General features: G+C 43.8%; 1 protein-coding gene across 1 annotated transcript in view; it reads left to right on the top strand.

The window, feature by feature from the left end:
* The first annotated feature begins 11,952 nt into the window (after positions 1–11,952).
* The window catches only part of phf2 (PHD finger protein 2), a 92,121-nt gene continuing 87,545 nt past the window's right edge, over positions 11,953–16,528 (top strand). Inside the window, 1 exon segment of the mRNA XM_034198665.1 lies at positions 11,953–12,322. Coding sequence (XP_034054556.1) covers positions 12,225–12,322 — 98 coding nt within the window. The 5' untranslated portion in view covers positions 11,953–12,224.

Here is a 16,528-nt window from a genome sequence, read left to right as displayed (position 1 = left end):
CCAGCTGATATCATACCTAACAGCTGCATCACGGAGAGGGCTGTCACCGCCCCGCGGGGTGTGACGCGCCGGAGGAGAGCTGTCCGAGCTGATTAAAAACCAATAGGTTTTTAAAGACAGCCGGTTTATGCAGCGAGCCATGCTGCCTATAACCGACAGGTCAGGGGCAGCCGGCTTAACCGGTGAGCCTTGCTGCTTATTATTATCCATCTGTCCATCGAACACGCGCGTCGCCACTCTGAGTAATACTCTGAGAGCGCGCGACCTGCTCTGGATGTGCTGTGGTTGTCATGGTGACGAGCCACGTCAGAGCCCTCGCCGCCGTTGCCCGTGAAGCAACCCAAGAGGTGCCCGGTCCGAAAAGGCTGCAAGGGGGCCTCCACACGCTGCATCTCACACCGTCTCTCATCCTGTCTCTGTTTAGGAGAAGGCTCGTAAACTGGACATTGAGGCGCGTTCACGCTCAAACCTGCTGAGGAATGAGCAGAGGTGTGTGCAGTGCTATTCACACAGTGCGTAATAACAGCCCTGGGCTCATTAAGACCGTGTGTAGTAGGCACATCTGGGACAGAGGAAAAACCGTGCTGCCTGCTAACCGACAGGTTAACAGCTGCACCGGAGGAGAGCTGTCATTTTCTCCATTCTCTGCTGTGACAGTCGCGCTCTCATGCGGGCTGAGTTCAATTCCACTCCCAGTTAAATGTCTGGGAGGGAAGAGGACAGCTCTTCTTCCAGTTGATAATGAAACCCAGGCTTGACAGATGAGATACGAACTGTATCGTCTGAAAAACCGCTTCCTCCCTGGAGCGAGCCAGCCACAGCCGGTCGTCCAGGCAAAATAACCCTCATCCCCATTCTGAGGAGCTGCTCCAACCGTCTCCACCCACTTTGAAAAAAGTGCGTGGAGCCAGGAATGAGAAACGCAGGAATTTGCTGTGTTTCGGGATGATGGTTACGTGGAGGTAAGCATCCTTCAGGACTATGGATGTGCACCTCCCTGGTGAACACACTCCAGCACCTGTTTGATCGTCAGCATGGGAAAAGGCCATTCCCTTGTTGGACACTGACAGATCGAGGATGGGTCTCATTCCCCCCGCCCCGTCTCCTTCGGGACCAGAAAATAGCGGGAGTAACAACCCCTGATTTTCTTCCCTTTGAGGAACCCTGGGAAAAGGCTTTCTTTAACCAGAGTTCCTGCCGCTCTGCACTTGAGCACGAGACACTGTTCCTGGGATGACAGGACTTCCTGTATCCCGAAGAACTGCGGGGGAGAGAGGCGAATTGCAGAGACTACCCTCTGCCCATCCGCCTGCTCATCCATCTGTCCATCAGACACACTCGCCGCCACCCTGAGTACCATACAGTACTCTGATAGCGCCGGGTGTACATTCTCTGGATGTACTGTGGTTGGTGATAAACCATGCCAGAGCCCTCCACACGCTGCATTCCACACAGGCTCTCAATATGTCGTCGTTTAGGAGAATACTCATAAACTGCGCGTTCACGCTCAACACCACTAAGGGATGAGCGGAGGTGTGTGCAGTGCTGTCCACACGAGGCGTAATAATGGCCCTCCGTGGGCTTATTACGACCGTGGGTAGGAGGAGGTGTCTGAGATAGAGGAAATATCTATGCTGCCTAAACCCAAATGTTTACGGTAGACGGATTGAATAGCAAGCCCAGCTGTTTTATTAACTGATAAGTTAAAAAACCCAGCCGGCTTAGGCAGCGAGCCATGCTGCCAAGTAACCAATAGGCTATTGGCAGCTGGCTTAACCGGGGAGCCTTGCTGCATATTAACTTCCCTCTGTCCATCTAACCCACGCGCCGTCACTCAAGGTGCGAACCTGCTCTGAATGTGCTGTGGTTGTCACGGTGACGAGCCACGCCAGAGCCCTCCAGACGTTGCATTTCACACAGGCTCTCCTTATGTCGTGTTTAGGAGAAGGCTCGTAGACCTGGACATTTAAGGTGCGTTCACGCTCAACACCCCTAAGGGATGAGCGGAGGTGTGTGCAGTGCTGTCCACACTGTAATAATGGCACTCGTGGCTCATTACGACCGTGTGTATAGGAGGTAGGTTTGGGACAGAGGAAAAAAATCCGAGCTGCCTAAAACCCAACAGGTTTTAAGACAGCCGGTTATGCAGTGAGCCATGCTGCCTATAACCGACAGGTTAGGGGCAGCCGGCTTACCCGGTGGGCCTTGCTGCTTATTATTATCAATCTGTCCATCGAATACACGCGTCGCCACTCTGAATAATACTCTGAGAGCGCACGCCTGTTTTGTATGTGCTGTGGTTGTCATGGTGACGAGCCACATCAGAGCCCTCTCCGCTGTTGCCCGTGAAGCAGCCCAAGAGGGGCCCTGTAAGTGCATCCTTGACATGTTCATAATTTAACTGTAATGTGTATTTTCTAAGTGTAATAATAATTATTGTTCTAATGTTTCATGCGTGCAATATTTCGTCTTTTATTTTGAAGTCCAAGCTCACGTCTCGTTATGCTGTTCTCGCGTGAGTTAGAGAGCGAGAACATGAGAAGCACCCTCAGAGTAAGATGCACAGATACTTAAAGCTCCGTTAGTTTTGTATTCTTATACATATATAAGTTGTGAAGAGAACTGAAGAATACTTCCCTCTGTATACAGAGCATGCAGCCCAACGAGGTATGTTGTTGTGTTTGTATTACTTTTATGTTATTACCTTGCTAGTTATCTCACATGCTGTGCATGTTATTGTGTGTCTAACACGAAACTATGTTTGTCATTTATACTGTTTGTTTGTGTAGTTTTCACGGTGGATTCGGAGGAATAAACCCGTTATGAGAAAGCCACTTGTGTCTGCCTGTGCTTCGAGGGAATTACATTGAAACCTCGACTGTCCATCGACGCGAGTGTGTCTTAATTGACGAAGCTGCAACTTCAGAGGATCACGGACTGAGCACGAGGCTGTCTTCAAATGGCTGCCGGAGGAGGAGAAACTACGCATGCACACACAGAAGTGGACGACGCGCGCAGTTCTTAAAAGAGCAACGCTTCAAGACAGAGCCATAAAGAACTTGGACACTAAGAAATCAAGAGTGATCTGAGTAAAGGGCTTCTGTAAAGGTTTGCTAAACCATTATTACTGTGAGTGCCAACTATAGTAGCGTGTGTGGTTAGCGTTTTGACTTATTTGCTCATGTCATTTTATTAAGGCTTGTTAATTAAAGTTAAAGGGAACATAAGTGTTTTTATTTCCAATTTCTAATTCAAAGTGTGTTTTTGCGGAATAATAAGTGAAAGTTATTTCATTGAAGTTCTGAAGTCTTATTTTGAAAGGTGTAAAGTTCAATTAAGCTGTTTTTTGCACATGTTCTATTTTAAGTGCATTTCTACCTCTATTGAAGTCTTATAGGGTACATTTAAGTCACACTTACATTTGAGTAAGTGTTGAAAGTTCATTAAAGGTTTAACTGCATTTTGCTGTTTTATAAAAGTGAGTCACTTTAAAGTAGTGGTACTAATGTCTACGTCTAGTGAGCCTACAATTCAGGTTAGGGAAAGTGCAGAGTCCCAAGACGAAGCTGTGGATAACACTGAAGCACAGCAGCTAAGAAGAGGTCAAAGAACTAAAACTCCTACAGAAAAGGGTAGAGAAATGCAAGAAGAACAAATGAAAACGCTCCTACAAAAGTTCAACTACAATTATGAGAAATGGAGAACACAAGTGAAAAACAGCTAAGCGGCCATTATCTCAAACAACAGAGTCTTTGTCTGAAGATTTGCTTAATGACATAATTCATGATGTCACAAGTTTGTCAGAAGATGTCCAACATGTTTATGAGGATCTGCGTACAATCTCAACTCCAGACCAGGACACGCGTCGAAGAGTGGATCTGTGTGCAGAGATTTCTAAGTTTGTCATCATCAGAGCCTCAAGTCTCCTGGATGGAAAGGTTCCAGAAGGAGAAAAGAAAGATTGGCCTGAAGCAGGTTCTCTCTTTAACTCAAGCACCTACACTTCTCTTCGAAAAGCAACTCCAAGCAATCGAACCAGTCTTCTGTGAAGCGACAAGAAGCTGCTGCTGAGGCTGCTGCAAGCCAAGCTGTTCTGAAAGTGTTACAAGAACAAGAAAGAGAACATTTGGAGATTCAGCGCCTGGAAGCAGAAGCTAAAAGAAAGATAGCTGATCAAGAGACTGCAGCCATGAGGCGTTGTTTAGAAAGAGAAGCAGAAGAGTTAAGACGTTGTTTAGAAAGAGAAGCAGAAGAGTTAAGACGTCGTTTAGAAAGAGAATCAGAAGAGTTAAGACATCGTTCAAAAAGAAAATCAGAAGAGTTAAGACATCGTTCAGAAAGCGAGGAAGAGGAAGCTAAAATGAAAGCTCGTCTAGAAGAAGAGCATGTAGCTCTACAACAGACTCTGGATGACAAACGGAGAAAAATACAGCATTTGGAAGCAGTAAAAGATTTAAATGCAGCACGAGCAAGAATGCAAGTGTATGACCAAGAAGAGTCCATTAAAGAAGAATGGAAAGACGTGCTAGAGAGGGATCTGGTAAGTAACCCAGTGCCTGTTCCCACAAGTCCTCAACGACAGGTTGTCACTACTTCCTCAAGTGAAAGTACAGCAGAGCTTGTTAAGGTGCTAGCTGGTGCCTTAACTGCCAACATAATTCCAGTTCCTGAACCTTCAGTATTCAGTGGGGATGCATTGAAATACAATGACTGGAAACTTTCATTTGAAATACTGATTGACCAGAAGAACATCCAAGACAAAGAAAATATATACTACTTAAGGAGATTTGTTAGTGGACAAGCTAAGAAAGCACTTGATGGTTATTTCCTGCTCGGAACCAAATCTGCCTATGTTGCAGCATGGGAGATTTTGGAGGAGAGATATGGGAATCCATTTACAATTGCAAAAGCCTACAGAGACAAGCTTCAATCGTGGCCCAAGATAGGATCTAAGGACAGCTTTGAGCTCAGAGATTTTGCAGACTTTCTCCGTAGTTGCGAGGCTGCCATGGTCCATATCAAGGCATTAGAAATCTTGAATGACTGTAATGAAAACAGGCAAATACTTTCAAAATTACCAGATTGGCTAACTGCAAGCTGGAATCGGAAGGTTACTGAAGTCCAAGAAGACAGTAAACAATTTCCCTCCTTCAGCCAATTTGTAAAGTTTTTGACAAGAGAAGCAAAGATTGCCTGTAACCCTGTCACATCATTGCAATCACTGAAGCAAGGTGAAGCTGAAAACACCAAATCTCAAAGACAACAAAGCTTTGCAGCAAAGACACTGACCACAAGTTCAGACGAAAACACCGTCTTAACATGTATTCTCTGTAAGAAGAATTGGCATTCCTTGCACAATTGCAGGAAGTTCATGGAGCAAGCTGTCCCAGACAGAATCAAGTACATTCAAGCTCAGAAGCTATGCTTTGGATGTCTCGAGACTGGCCATCAGTCAAGGAGCTGCCACAGTAGGAGTGTATGTGAAATATGCAAGAAGCAACATCCTACCTGTATGCATGAAGAGCGTACAAATCGAGAAAGATACAAAGAAAGACTTCAACCAACACAACAAGAAGAAAGAACCACAGCGGCTATTTCCAACAGAGTAATACTTGGTGAAGGTAATACACAAACAGCTGCTATAATTCCAGTCTGGCTTTCATCCACATGTCAACCAGCAGAAGAAATCCTTGTATACGCTCTGTTGGATTCTCAAAGTGACACAACATTTGTGCTAAGTGAAGTAGCTGAGGCTTTGGAAGCAAGTAAACAACAAGTCAAGCTCAAGCTATCTACTATGACCTCAAGAACCACAGTTGTAAGTGCTCAAAGAGTGAACAACTTACAAGTCAGAGGCTTTTACTCCGGTAAAAAGATTCCCTTACCACCAGTCTATACACGTGACTTCATTCCAGCCAACAGAACTCACATACCAACAGATGAAACTGCAAAAGCTTGGTCTCATCTAGAGCACCTCCAAGGAGAGATTGCACCTCTGCAAGACTGTGAAGTGGGTCTGCTCATAGGGTACAACTGCTCACAAGCTTTACTTCCAAGAGAAGTTGTGTCTGGCAAAGAAAATCAACCTTACGCACAACGTACAGACCTTGGATGGAGTATTGTTGGAAACATGAATCCCTGTCTAGATTATGGAGACGCCATCGCATAGTAGTAAGACAAGTGACACCAGGTGTAGAACCTTCTCTCAGTCTCAAAACTGAAGTACACTATGTGAGCCGAACCAAAGTTAAAGACAATCCAGCAGATCATGCCTCTCAAGGTTTAACTGCAGAGCAACTGAAGACTTCAAACTGGTTCACAGGACCAAAGTTTCTTTGGCAAAAGGACCTACCTGTAAGAGAATGCAAGGTGGGAGAAATCAATAAGGATGATCCTGAACTTCGCAAGGAAGACGGGTCATTATTGGATCGCTTACAGAAATGCTCTGATTGGTCAAGAGCAGTTGCAAGACTGAAACGACATGCCAAAGAACACCAAGGTGTGAAACAAAGAACCAATGAATGTACAACCATTCAAAGGCGAAAGACCAAAGTTACCTGACAACAAGACGTGTGCAGTACACCGCCTAAATTGTCTTGAAAGAAGTCTTTCCAGGGTCAGATAGTAGGGTCAGAAAACTTAAATTACTGGTTAGCCAAAGCACATTTGACAAAAAGGGTAAACCCACAATTAGGACTGTGTTCCTTGAAAGACCTGTACACAAGGTTGTTACTCTGCTTGAGGCAGAATAAGGTGTTTAATGTGTTGCCTGAGATTCCATGTTAAGTTGTTATCTACAGGTAATGTCTATTTCAAAGGGTAAAGCGTGTACTTTGTACAATAATCTTTTGTGTGAAATCTCACGAGTAATGTGTGATTTGGTGGGAGTGTAAGTGCAGCCTTGAAATGTTCATAATTTAACTGTAATGTGTATTTTCTAAGTGTAATAATAATTATTGTTGTAATGTTTCATGCGTGCAATATTTCGTCTTTTATTTTGAAGTCCAAGCTCACGTCTCGTTATGCTGTTCTCGCGTGAGTTAGAGAGCGAGAACATGAGAAGCACCCTCAGAGTAAGATGCACGGATACTTAAAGCTCCGTTAGTTTTGTATTCTTATACATATATAAGTTGTGAAGAGAACTGAAGAATACTTCCCTCTGTATACAGAGCATGCAGCCCAACGAGGTATGTTGTTGTGTTTGTATTACTTTTATGTTATTACCTTGCTAGTTATCTCACATGCTGTGCATGTTATTGTGTGTCTAACAGGAAACTATGTTTGTCATTTATACTGTTTTGTTTGTGTAGTTTTCACGGTGGATTCGGAGGAATAAACCCGTTATGAGAAAGCCACTTGTGTCTGCCTGTGCTTCGAGGGAATTACAGGCCCGGACAGAAAAGGCTGCGAGGGGCCCTCCACACGCTGCATCTCACACCGGCTCTCATCCTGTCTGTTTCGGAGAAGGCTCGTAAACTGGACATTGAGGCGCGTTCACGCTCAAACCCGCTGAGGGAATGAGCGGAGGTGTGTGCAGTGCTATTCACACTGTGCGTAATAACAGCCCTAGGCTCATTACGACCGTGTGTAGTATAGGCACATCTGGGACAGAGAAAAACCGTGCTGCCTATAACCGACAGGTTAGGAGCATCAGGTTTAACCGTCAAGCCCTGCTGTTTAATAACCTACTGGTTAATTACAGCTGGCTTGTGCCGCGAGCCCCGCTGCCGCGCTAACCAACAGGTTACAGCCGGCTCAAACGGCGAGCCCCGCTGTCTGTTAACCTACAGGTAACAAACAGCTGGCTTATGCACCTCCACACGCTGTATTACACAGCGGCTCTCCTCATGTCGCGGTTTAGGAGAAAACTCGTAAAACGGACATTGAGGTTCACGCTCAAACCCGCTTGAGGAATGAGCGGAGGTGTGTGTAGGAGGCACATCTGTAACATAGGAAACAAACCCGGGCTGTCTAATTAACTGACAGGTTTTAAAGACAGCTGGTTTGAGCCGTAAGCTTTGCTGCCTAACAACCGACAGGTTGTTGAGGCAGCCGTTTATGCAGCTTTTTTTATGTCATCCGGAGGACAGCTCTCCTGAACCGGGGGAACGGGGAGATCTCATTAGGCGGCTGCCTTTCCGATGATCTCCGGGAGTTCCTGGAGAATGCCGCCTATCGACGGCAGAGCCGTGATGGCGGACAGAGGGACCCGGCGTCAGTCCGGCAGCCGAACCTACTTGTTCGGGCTAACACCGGGCCCCCGCCCCGTCTCCCCCGCCGGAGGAGAGGGAGACAGGGCGTGGGAACCACATGGTGATCCGTGAATGGAGGGGAAGGAGTCGCCTGACTGCTGCCCGCCACTCGGATCCAATAAATAAAGGGCTTGGTCTACAGAGTAAAAACTCCTGGACTAGCCAATCATCCTCGGCCGCAGCAGCGAGAGCGTCCGCTCTCCACAGCCTGTGGGCCAGAGGGAGACGGACACAATGAGTGCACGACACCTGGGGAGTGAGAGCCGCGTTTGCGTGCTCTAATCCCCGGCAAAACTCACACGTGAGCTCCGGTCGTAACTCATATGTCGGGTTGACACTGGGCCCCCCACCTTGTTTCCCCCGTCCAGAGGAGAGGGAGGATGGGCCCAGGGGAACCAGGAATGTTTGCTCTTTTAGTAAGTAGCTCTTAACAGAACTTGTTTTGCCTGTCAATGCTTCTGCAACGGAGTGCTGAAGAAAAGTAGGAGTGGATTGTAGGGCCTACTTCCTATTTATACGGAAGTGAGCCCGGAGGTGGGGCCCACGTCATAGGTGGGCGTGGAATAAGTCTGTCAGTGCTGCACACGTGCAGTGGGATTACCCAATAGCGATAGCCTTAGAGGGCGAAGCCTAATATGATATAGAACAGCTACCTACTGGGAATCTGGTCTTCCGAAGAGGAAAAGAGGAACCTGGAGCACAATCGGCCATTGTTGTTGTGGTCGGTGTCAGCTGTGAGGGGTTTCCCGCGCGGTTTGGCTTTATGAAGCAGGCACGCAAACGGTTACGTCATGGCGCAAACGATGACGCAATGACGGAGCACCAGTCGGACTCTGGGCAGTGTGAAAAGAGCCGGAGCTAAACCGAAGAACCGGTTCTGAACCTGAAAAGCTCTAGCACGGAGCTTGAACCGGAGTTGCGTTGGTGTGAATGAGGTAACAGATGGCAACTCCTCCTCCTCCCTTATTTGGTCTATTTTGGTATCTGAGCTCATATCCATCCAGCTCAAAGTCTATGTCCTTTTCGTTGGTGATCCATGTTTCAGAAATAGCAATTATGTTGAAGTAAATGTATGTAAATATTCTCCATCCATCCATCCATCTTCTCCCGCTTATCCGTGGTCGGGTCGCGGGGGTAGCAGTTCCAGCAGAGAGCCCCAAACTTTCTTTTCCCTGGCGACATCAACCAGCTCTGACTGGGGGATCCCAAGGCGCTCCCAGGCCAGCGAAGAGATATAATCCCTCCACCTGGTCCTAGGTCTACCCCTTGGTCTCTTCCCAGCTGGACGTGCCTGGAACACCTCCCTAGGGAGGCGCCCAGGTGGCATCCTAACTAGGTGCCCGAACCACCTCAACTGGCTCCTTTCGACGCGAAGGAGGAGCGGCTCAACTCCGAATCCCTCCCTGATGACCGAACTTCTCACCTTCTCACTGTAAATATTCTCTGATATTGTTAAAGTTTGCATACAGGCTTCTGCTATTAAAATGGATTGATAATTTGCCATTTGATTCAATATTCTGGTTGTATTGTTCATCAGTGTAGTAGTAGCAGATGCTGTTGTTGACGGATCAGTTTCATGTTCCAAGTCATGTAGCTTGTGATCAGTGTACTCGAATGTTTTTAGTTCAAATCCTTTATCCTCTGAGTTATGTCACTATTGACTTCAGATGTATATGAGCAGGTGTCGTCAGTGTGCGCCATGGCTTTGTGTGCGTGTTACCTCACAGTCCGGTGTATGATGATGATCACTGGTATCTGTCCAAATCCATGACGTTCCTGATGACCAGCACTTTTGCTTCCTCTGGTGTTCCATTTAGTTTAATAAATATTTTACAGTTTGAAGTCTAAGTGTTTTGAATTTTTCTCTGTTTCTTTAGGTAGAGCGCTTTTCTAGCTATGTTAGCGTTGCGCTTAGTTAAATTATCATTCATATAGACATCTGTTATGTTTTCTCTCACTGATTGTGCTGTTATGTTAAATGTTTGTTGTTTGTGTTTCATGTATTGTGTCTGGATACTTGTCTGTTGATGTTGGACATGGAGCTGCTGTGACGCAAGTCACATTTTAGACTTGATCTGACAAATAAAGTATTATATTATCGTTATCGTATCATATCTGATCCTTTCAGCTTTCTTCCCTGTTTTACAATAGCAATGCATACAAAAATACTACATATTCTAGAGTCTAGAGTAGACTAATGGGTGTGGGTGAACTTTGACCTGCAGCATCATTATGAGACCCAACTTTCAATTCAATTAAATTCAAAACCTTTATTTATCCAGGTGAAATCCCATTGAGATCATTGATTTATTTTTCAAGGGAGACCTGCAGCAGTAGGTTCCACACGAAGACATAAAAACATAAACAACAACAGGACATCATACAGCAAAACAGAGAACAATTACAGGGATTACAATTTACATATCTATCCACATGTACAGGTACCAACAGCATCTGATTGTGTAGTGGTACCAGATTGGTAATTTTCCATTCTTTTTGCAGACTGTTCCATGTTAGTGGAGCTGCACATCGAAAAGCTTTCTTCCCTAAGACAGTCCTAGCACTTGGCACATTTAATAAAACCACAGCATGCGATCTCAGGCAATAACTACTTTCAATTCGCCGTGAGATCAGGGAGCAGATATAAGATGGTAGTTTATCCAACATGGCTTTGTAGATGAACATGTACCAGTGACTGAGCCTCCGTACAGTAAGTGATGGCAAAACCGCCTGGTATACAGGGTAGTGATGCGTAAGTGCTTTACAATTTGTCAAAAATCTCAGTGCACTGTGATACGCAGCATCTAACTTGCTCAGGTAATTGGCAGGTGTATTCATATATAACAAATCACCATAATCCAGCACAGGTAAAAAGGTTACAGACTAGCCTTTTCCTGGCCTCAAGTGAGAAGCAGGACTTATTTCTGTAAAAGAAACCTAGCCTAACCCTCAGCTTTTTAAGCAGGTTATTTACATGAAATTTAAAAGTGAGAGTCATCAAGCCAGATACCAAGGTATTTAAAACCTGGGTACTTTAAAACAAACAAATCATTTCTGAGGAAATGTGCAGCAAGGCCATTCTGTCATATAGAGGTTAGATATCGTAATGCCTCTAAAAATGAATGCATGTGAATTATGAAGCCAGAGATGTGACTACTTTTCATTTAATAATTCCTGATCAACTCTAAAACTGTAACTCAAAACAATGAGGATCGCACACGTTCTTTTTTTATTTACCTATAAAAACACATAAGAAACAAATATAGCCTAAGTGCTCAGCTTTTAAAAATAACAATGTAGACTGTATAAATCCTAATGGTACAAAGGACCTATGAAAAATCATTAGAAAAGTAAATGACTTAGATGTTCCCATATTTAACAAGCATGACTAAACAGTGAATGGCTTTTGTAATTACATGTCATATTTTTTCTTGATTGAAGAAACATTATTATAACTAATCTAACACATTATGATGTAGGATTTCCTACTTTTTATTAATTTGCTCATTTTTAATGAAATTTAGATTGATTTAACATTCATCACGTAATAATAAAAACAATAATGTAATTGCAAATTATTTATTATTATTTGATTAAGGCTACCGTGTTTTTTTTAATCAGTCTCTGACGTAACTTTTACTTTATTTCTTTATGAGTCGACGATACATTTTCTAGTGGCTCCTCTTATGAGAGCCTCGGTGCCGCGCAGTCACCAGGGGGCATGCTCATAGTAATAATACAAATAATAATAATGATGATAAATGCATTGAGGAAAGCCTTCTACACAAGCCTCCGTCGTTTCCAGCCCCCGGCCGTGTTGTGATGGAGTAGTGCGTTTAGGTTCATGTGTCCGACCGGCGGCTCTGCCCCTGGCTTTTTTTCTGGGGGACATCATATTGGATCATATTGTTTGCAGGACGTTGTTCCTCCTGCAGCCCCCCCAGTCTATCCCGACGTAGTTGTGAATTGAACATGGCGACTGTAGCAGTATATTGCATCTGCAGATTACCTTACGACGTGACCCAGTTTATGATCGAGTGCGATGCTTGCAAGGACTGGTTCCACGGCAGGTAAGCCCACATTGCTCACGTTGTGTTTTTGTGGCGGGTTGCATTTGCTGGAAACAAACAAAAATGGCGAGCTCTCGGCGCGTTTGACAGCTTTGTGGCTCTCGCTCGGCCGTGTACATCTGAAGAGAGGCCGCTGGAGAAGAAGGGGAAGGCGGAGTTAAATATAGACAGACCGGGCTGTGACATTTTTTCGCAAATTAGATTCCCTTATTAAAAGTTCCGTTGGGTTATAAAGCTCTGTCGCTGTGTGCTTTGTCTATTATCTGCACTTTGTGTGTATTTGACATCCCGCATAGCCTACACGAACCCTCCCCGGGTTAGAGAGCGGGCGGGCGGCAGAGGCAGCGAGGGGAGCCTCGGCACACTCGCTGCTCATTTGTCCCCCATTCCCCCTCTTAATAGCCGCTTTCATGCCGATACTTTGCTTTTATTTTGTGTAACCGTTGTTCTGTGCGAGCTTTCACCGAGGAATTATATAGAACACGGATGGAAATCACGACCCGAGTCTGAACCGAGCCTCTGCTGCCTTCCTGCCAGGCGGCAGAAGCTATGGCTGACAATAGCCCGGACTGGAGCCCTGAGCTCCAGCGGGAACAGACAGGCTCAGTTATTATCGTCCAGTAAGCAGTATTGACACAGTTACGCTATTTCGAGCTGCAAATAATGACTGTTTTGTTTTACTGTGATGAAACGGGCTCATCACTTTCCCCTCCGTAACGTGAAATACAGTAGCCCGCGCTGAAGCCTGTGTCAGCGGGCTGTAATGATGCGTGTATTGCCGGGCTTTATGCCCTGCTGCCGCTGTATGTTTGTTGCCTTTAGCTAGTGTTTTTGGGGAGACATCAGGTGTTAATCGTGCTTCGTTAGGTGAACAATCCCCTTCAGATCAGAGGACAGTATTTACGCGCCTGAATGTTAACCCTTTAATGCTCCCCCTGGCTGCTTGGCTGTACTGTATTGCTTTATCACATTAAGAAGTGCGGAGTTAAAAGCTGGGAATGAGCCATGACCTCCACTCATGCATCAGCAAAGCCAAACAAGCAGTATGATAAAGAAGACCCTTCTACAAATGTTCCCACACTAGCTTGATGCTGTTATTACAGAAGAGTTCAAGTCTGAGAGGTTTACAACACATGATCAATAGGAAGCAAAAAGAAAGTGTGTTAAAAATATATTTCCCTTACATCCCTGCTTAGAATACAAAATATAAAAAATCATTCAGCAGCATCAAACTAAATGAGGTTATTTAACTTAAAATACCTATAACTATAATAGCTGTACGTTTAAAATGAAGACAAACAAAGTTATCCTTACTGCACTAACATATTGTTCTTAAAGGAACTGAATGTGTGGATCTCAGTTCAGTCGCTGAATGTTATTGTATCATTCCTTTTTAGCGTGGTTCATGTTCAGCACAGGTCATGTGATGTAATACAGAGACAAAGTGTCACCGATGACATCAACAAACCCAGAAGCATTGAACCATAATGAACCCTGGGGGGGGGGTCTCATCTACCTAAATACTCCACATACAACAAATGTGGCAAAGAGTAGCACTTTGTTGGACGATGCTTTTTGATGTTTGACACATGCATGTCACAAGAGGAGGTGACATGCTAGGGTTGTCATCGTATCAGAAATGTAGTGGTCAGTACCAGTTTCACGATTATCCATACCAATTTGAGCATGCTAAAACAAACACACACACACACATATTCCAATGTACTTTGATACACTCCTCTATACCAGTTTGCATTCTGTTTTTTTGTCTGTTAAGAAGTTAAAGATGCTTCAAACAACAGCTTTATTTATGTTTCTTCCAGATTACATTTTGATCATATCACAAATAGTTTACCTTCACCAAATGCTACATTTTAGTATGCCACGTTTTCAGCATTTTGGCATTGAGGAGCGATTGCAATAAGGTTGTTATATCTTCTATTTTGGATGAGGAAATACGTAATATGCATTAGTCGCCTTTTGTGTTTGAACATTTACAGTCAAAACTTGTGTTACTGCATTAGATTTTTCGGTAACCGAAATATGGTTCAAAGTAAGGTTCTGCTTATCAGTTTCTAAATAGGCACTTTCTCTGGACTGGGTGGCACTCATACGTACATTTTGCTTATGTTTTTCTCAACATTATGGAAAGATTAATAAGAGTTGCGTGCACCAGGGGCTTAAGGTTTTTATCTGAACCCGTCTTTCATTTTGATTTGTGTGCGATGTGTTCTGGGTTAAATAGTTAAACTAAACTAAATAAGAAGGAGGCAGTACTGTGTCTCTTCTACTTTACATCTTTTAAGAATATGAACAAAATCATCCACCTTGTATTTTTTGTGTGTGTGACAGTCTGCTCTCCACTCTGTCAGCTTCTTTACAATAAATATGAATACAAACTTAGATTTAATAGATATTATAAAACGATTACATTTCATATGCTTAATAATAATATCATACCAAAATGAATCACAAAATCTGAAAATAAATTTAAAAAAAAATCTAGATTAGATCTAAGCGATCCGATCTCGCAACAGGGGAAGCAAACACAGACATCACAACACAGAGCTTTTACGGGTGATCGTCTCATCGTAGCTGTCAATCTGATCAAAAGATGTGTTCAATGGCATTACAACGAGAAAGAAAAAACGCGGCTGAATCGGTTGATCCATAGGTTGATAATGTATCTGTGGCTTTGAAGCAATTGTTTATAATCCATAATTCCATTTTTATGTAAAAATCGGAGCACAACAGTTAGCTGCTAATGGTAGCCACCAGAGTGTATGCAGCTTCCGGTTTTGGCTACGCGTCACTCTCACTCCTTATTTGGTAATGTGTGTGTGTTAGACTGCGCTGGACGCCGCATAGCCAAGACCGGAAGCAGCAGCCACTCTGGTGGCTACCATTAGCAGCTAACTTTTGCTCTGCGATTTTTACATACAAATTGAATTATGGATTATAAATGAAATACTTTTTTTATACAGAGATGTTAAAAACCTATGGATTAACCGATTCAGCCGCGTTTTTTCTAGTTTTAATGCCATTGAACACGTCTTTTGATCATATTGACAGCTACGGTGATACATCTCCCCTAGAAGCTACGTAAAGGTACGTGTTGTGATGTCTGTGTTTGCTTCCCCTGTCCGAGTTCGGATCACTCAGTGATGATACTATATACCTAAATAATCTCGGATATCTTGTATGTGCAGCTACGATAAGTAATAAGGGTACTTTTATCTTGAGTTCTGTGCCAAAGTGTGTTAGCATTTTTCGCTCAGGGGTCATTTAGATGCTTCTTATGAGACTTGTGTTTTGTTTTGGTAAAAATGGTTTGTATCGTCAGTTAGCTGAGATTATTTCCATTAATCTGGTATAACACATTAATAGGTTCTTAAATATTAAGATCCCCTGAGACACATTGTCTTGAAAAAAAAAGTAAAGTACCCGCCGGGACTTTGGGACAGGTTAAAAAAACCGCAATATATACCACAGGGGGGAAAAAATTGCGATGTCAGTTTTTTTCAATATCGTGCAGCCCTAACACACACACACACACACACACACACACACACACACACACACACACACACACACACACACACACACACACACACACACACACACACACACACACACACACACACACACACACACACACACACACACACACACACACACACACACACACACACACTTCAGGTTGAATTGAGGCGAATATTTGTAATGATCAGAGGTTGTGATGTTTAATATTCATGAGTATATTTGTCATTGATCACAACCATTTGCATAAAGCATATTTGTCCACTCATATGTTGATAAGAGTATTAAAAACTTGAAAAATATCCCTCTAAGGAACATTTAGAGCAGATAAAAAATGTGCGATTAATTTGCGATTAACTATGGACAATCATGCGATTAAATATTTTTAATCGACTGACAGCCCTAGTAATTATACAATTAAACTCTCTAAGATTAAATTGATGACTAGAAAAAACCCTAATAGTATGTCTTACTGTGTTGTTTCTGTGTGACAGTCGGCGCCCTGATTCATCAAAAATAAAAAGATTGTACTAGGACAGTGATTGGTAAACTAGTTGGGGAACTTCTTAAAATAGCCTATATTCTCCATTTGCACAGAACTAATTGGATATCAGTGTTTCCCCTAGGATGGAGTCATAGCAGCGGTGCTAAAGCACCAGCAAAATG

Source organism: Gymnodraco acuticeps, unplaced genomic scaffold (genome assembly GCF_902827175.1).
Source record: "Gymnodraco acuticeps unplaced genomic scaffold, fGymAcu1.1, whole genome shotgun sequence".
Taxonomy (NCBI): Eukaryota; Metazoa; Chordata; class Actinopteri; order Perciformes; family Bathydraconidae; genus Gymnodraco; species Gymnodraco acuticeps.
Note: the sequence above shows the minus strand (reverse complement) of the source record. Positions and strands in the feature narration are given on the sequence as shown.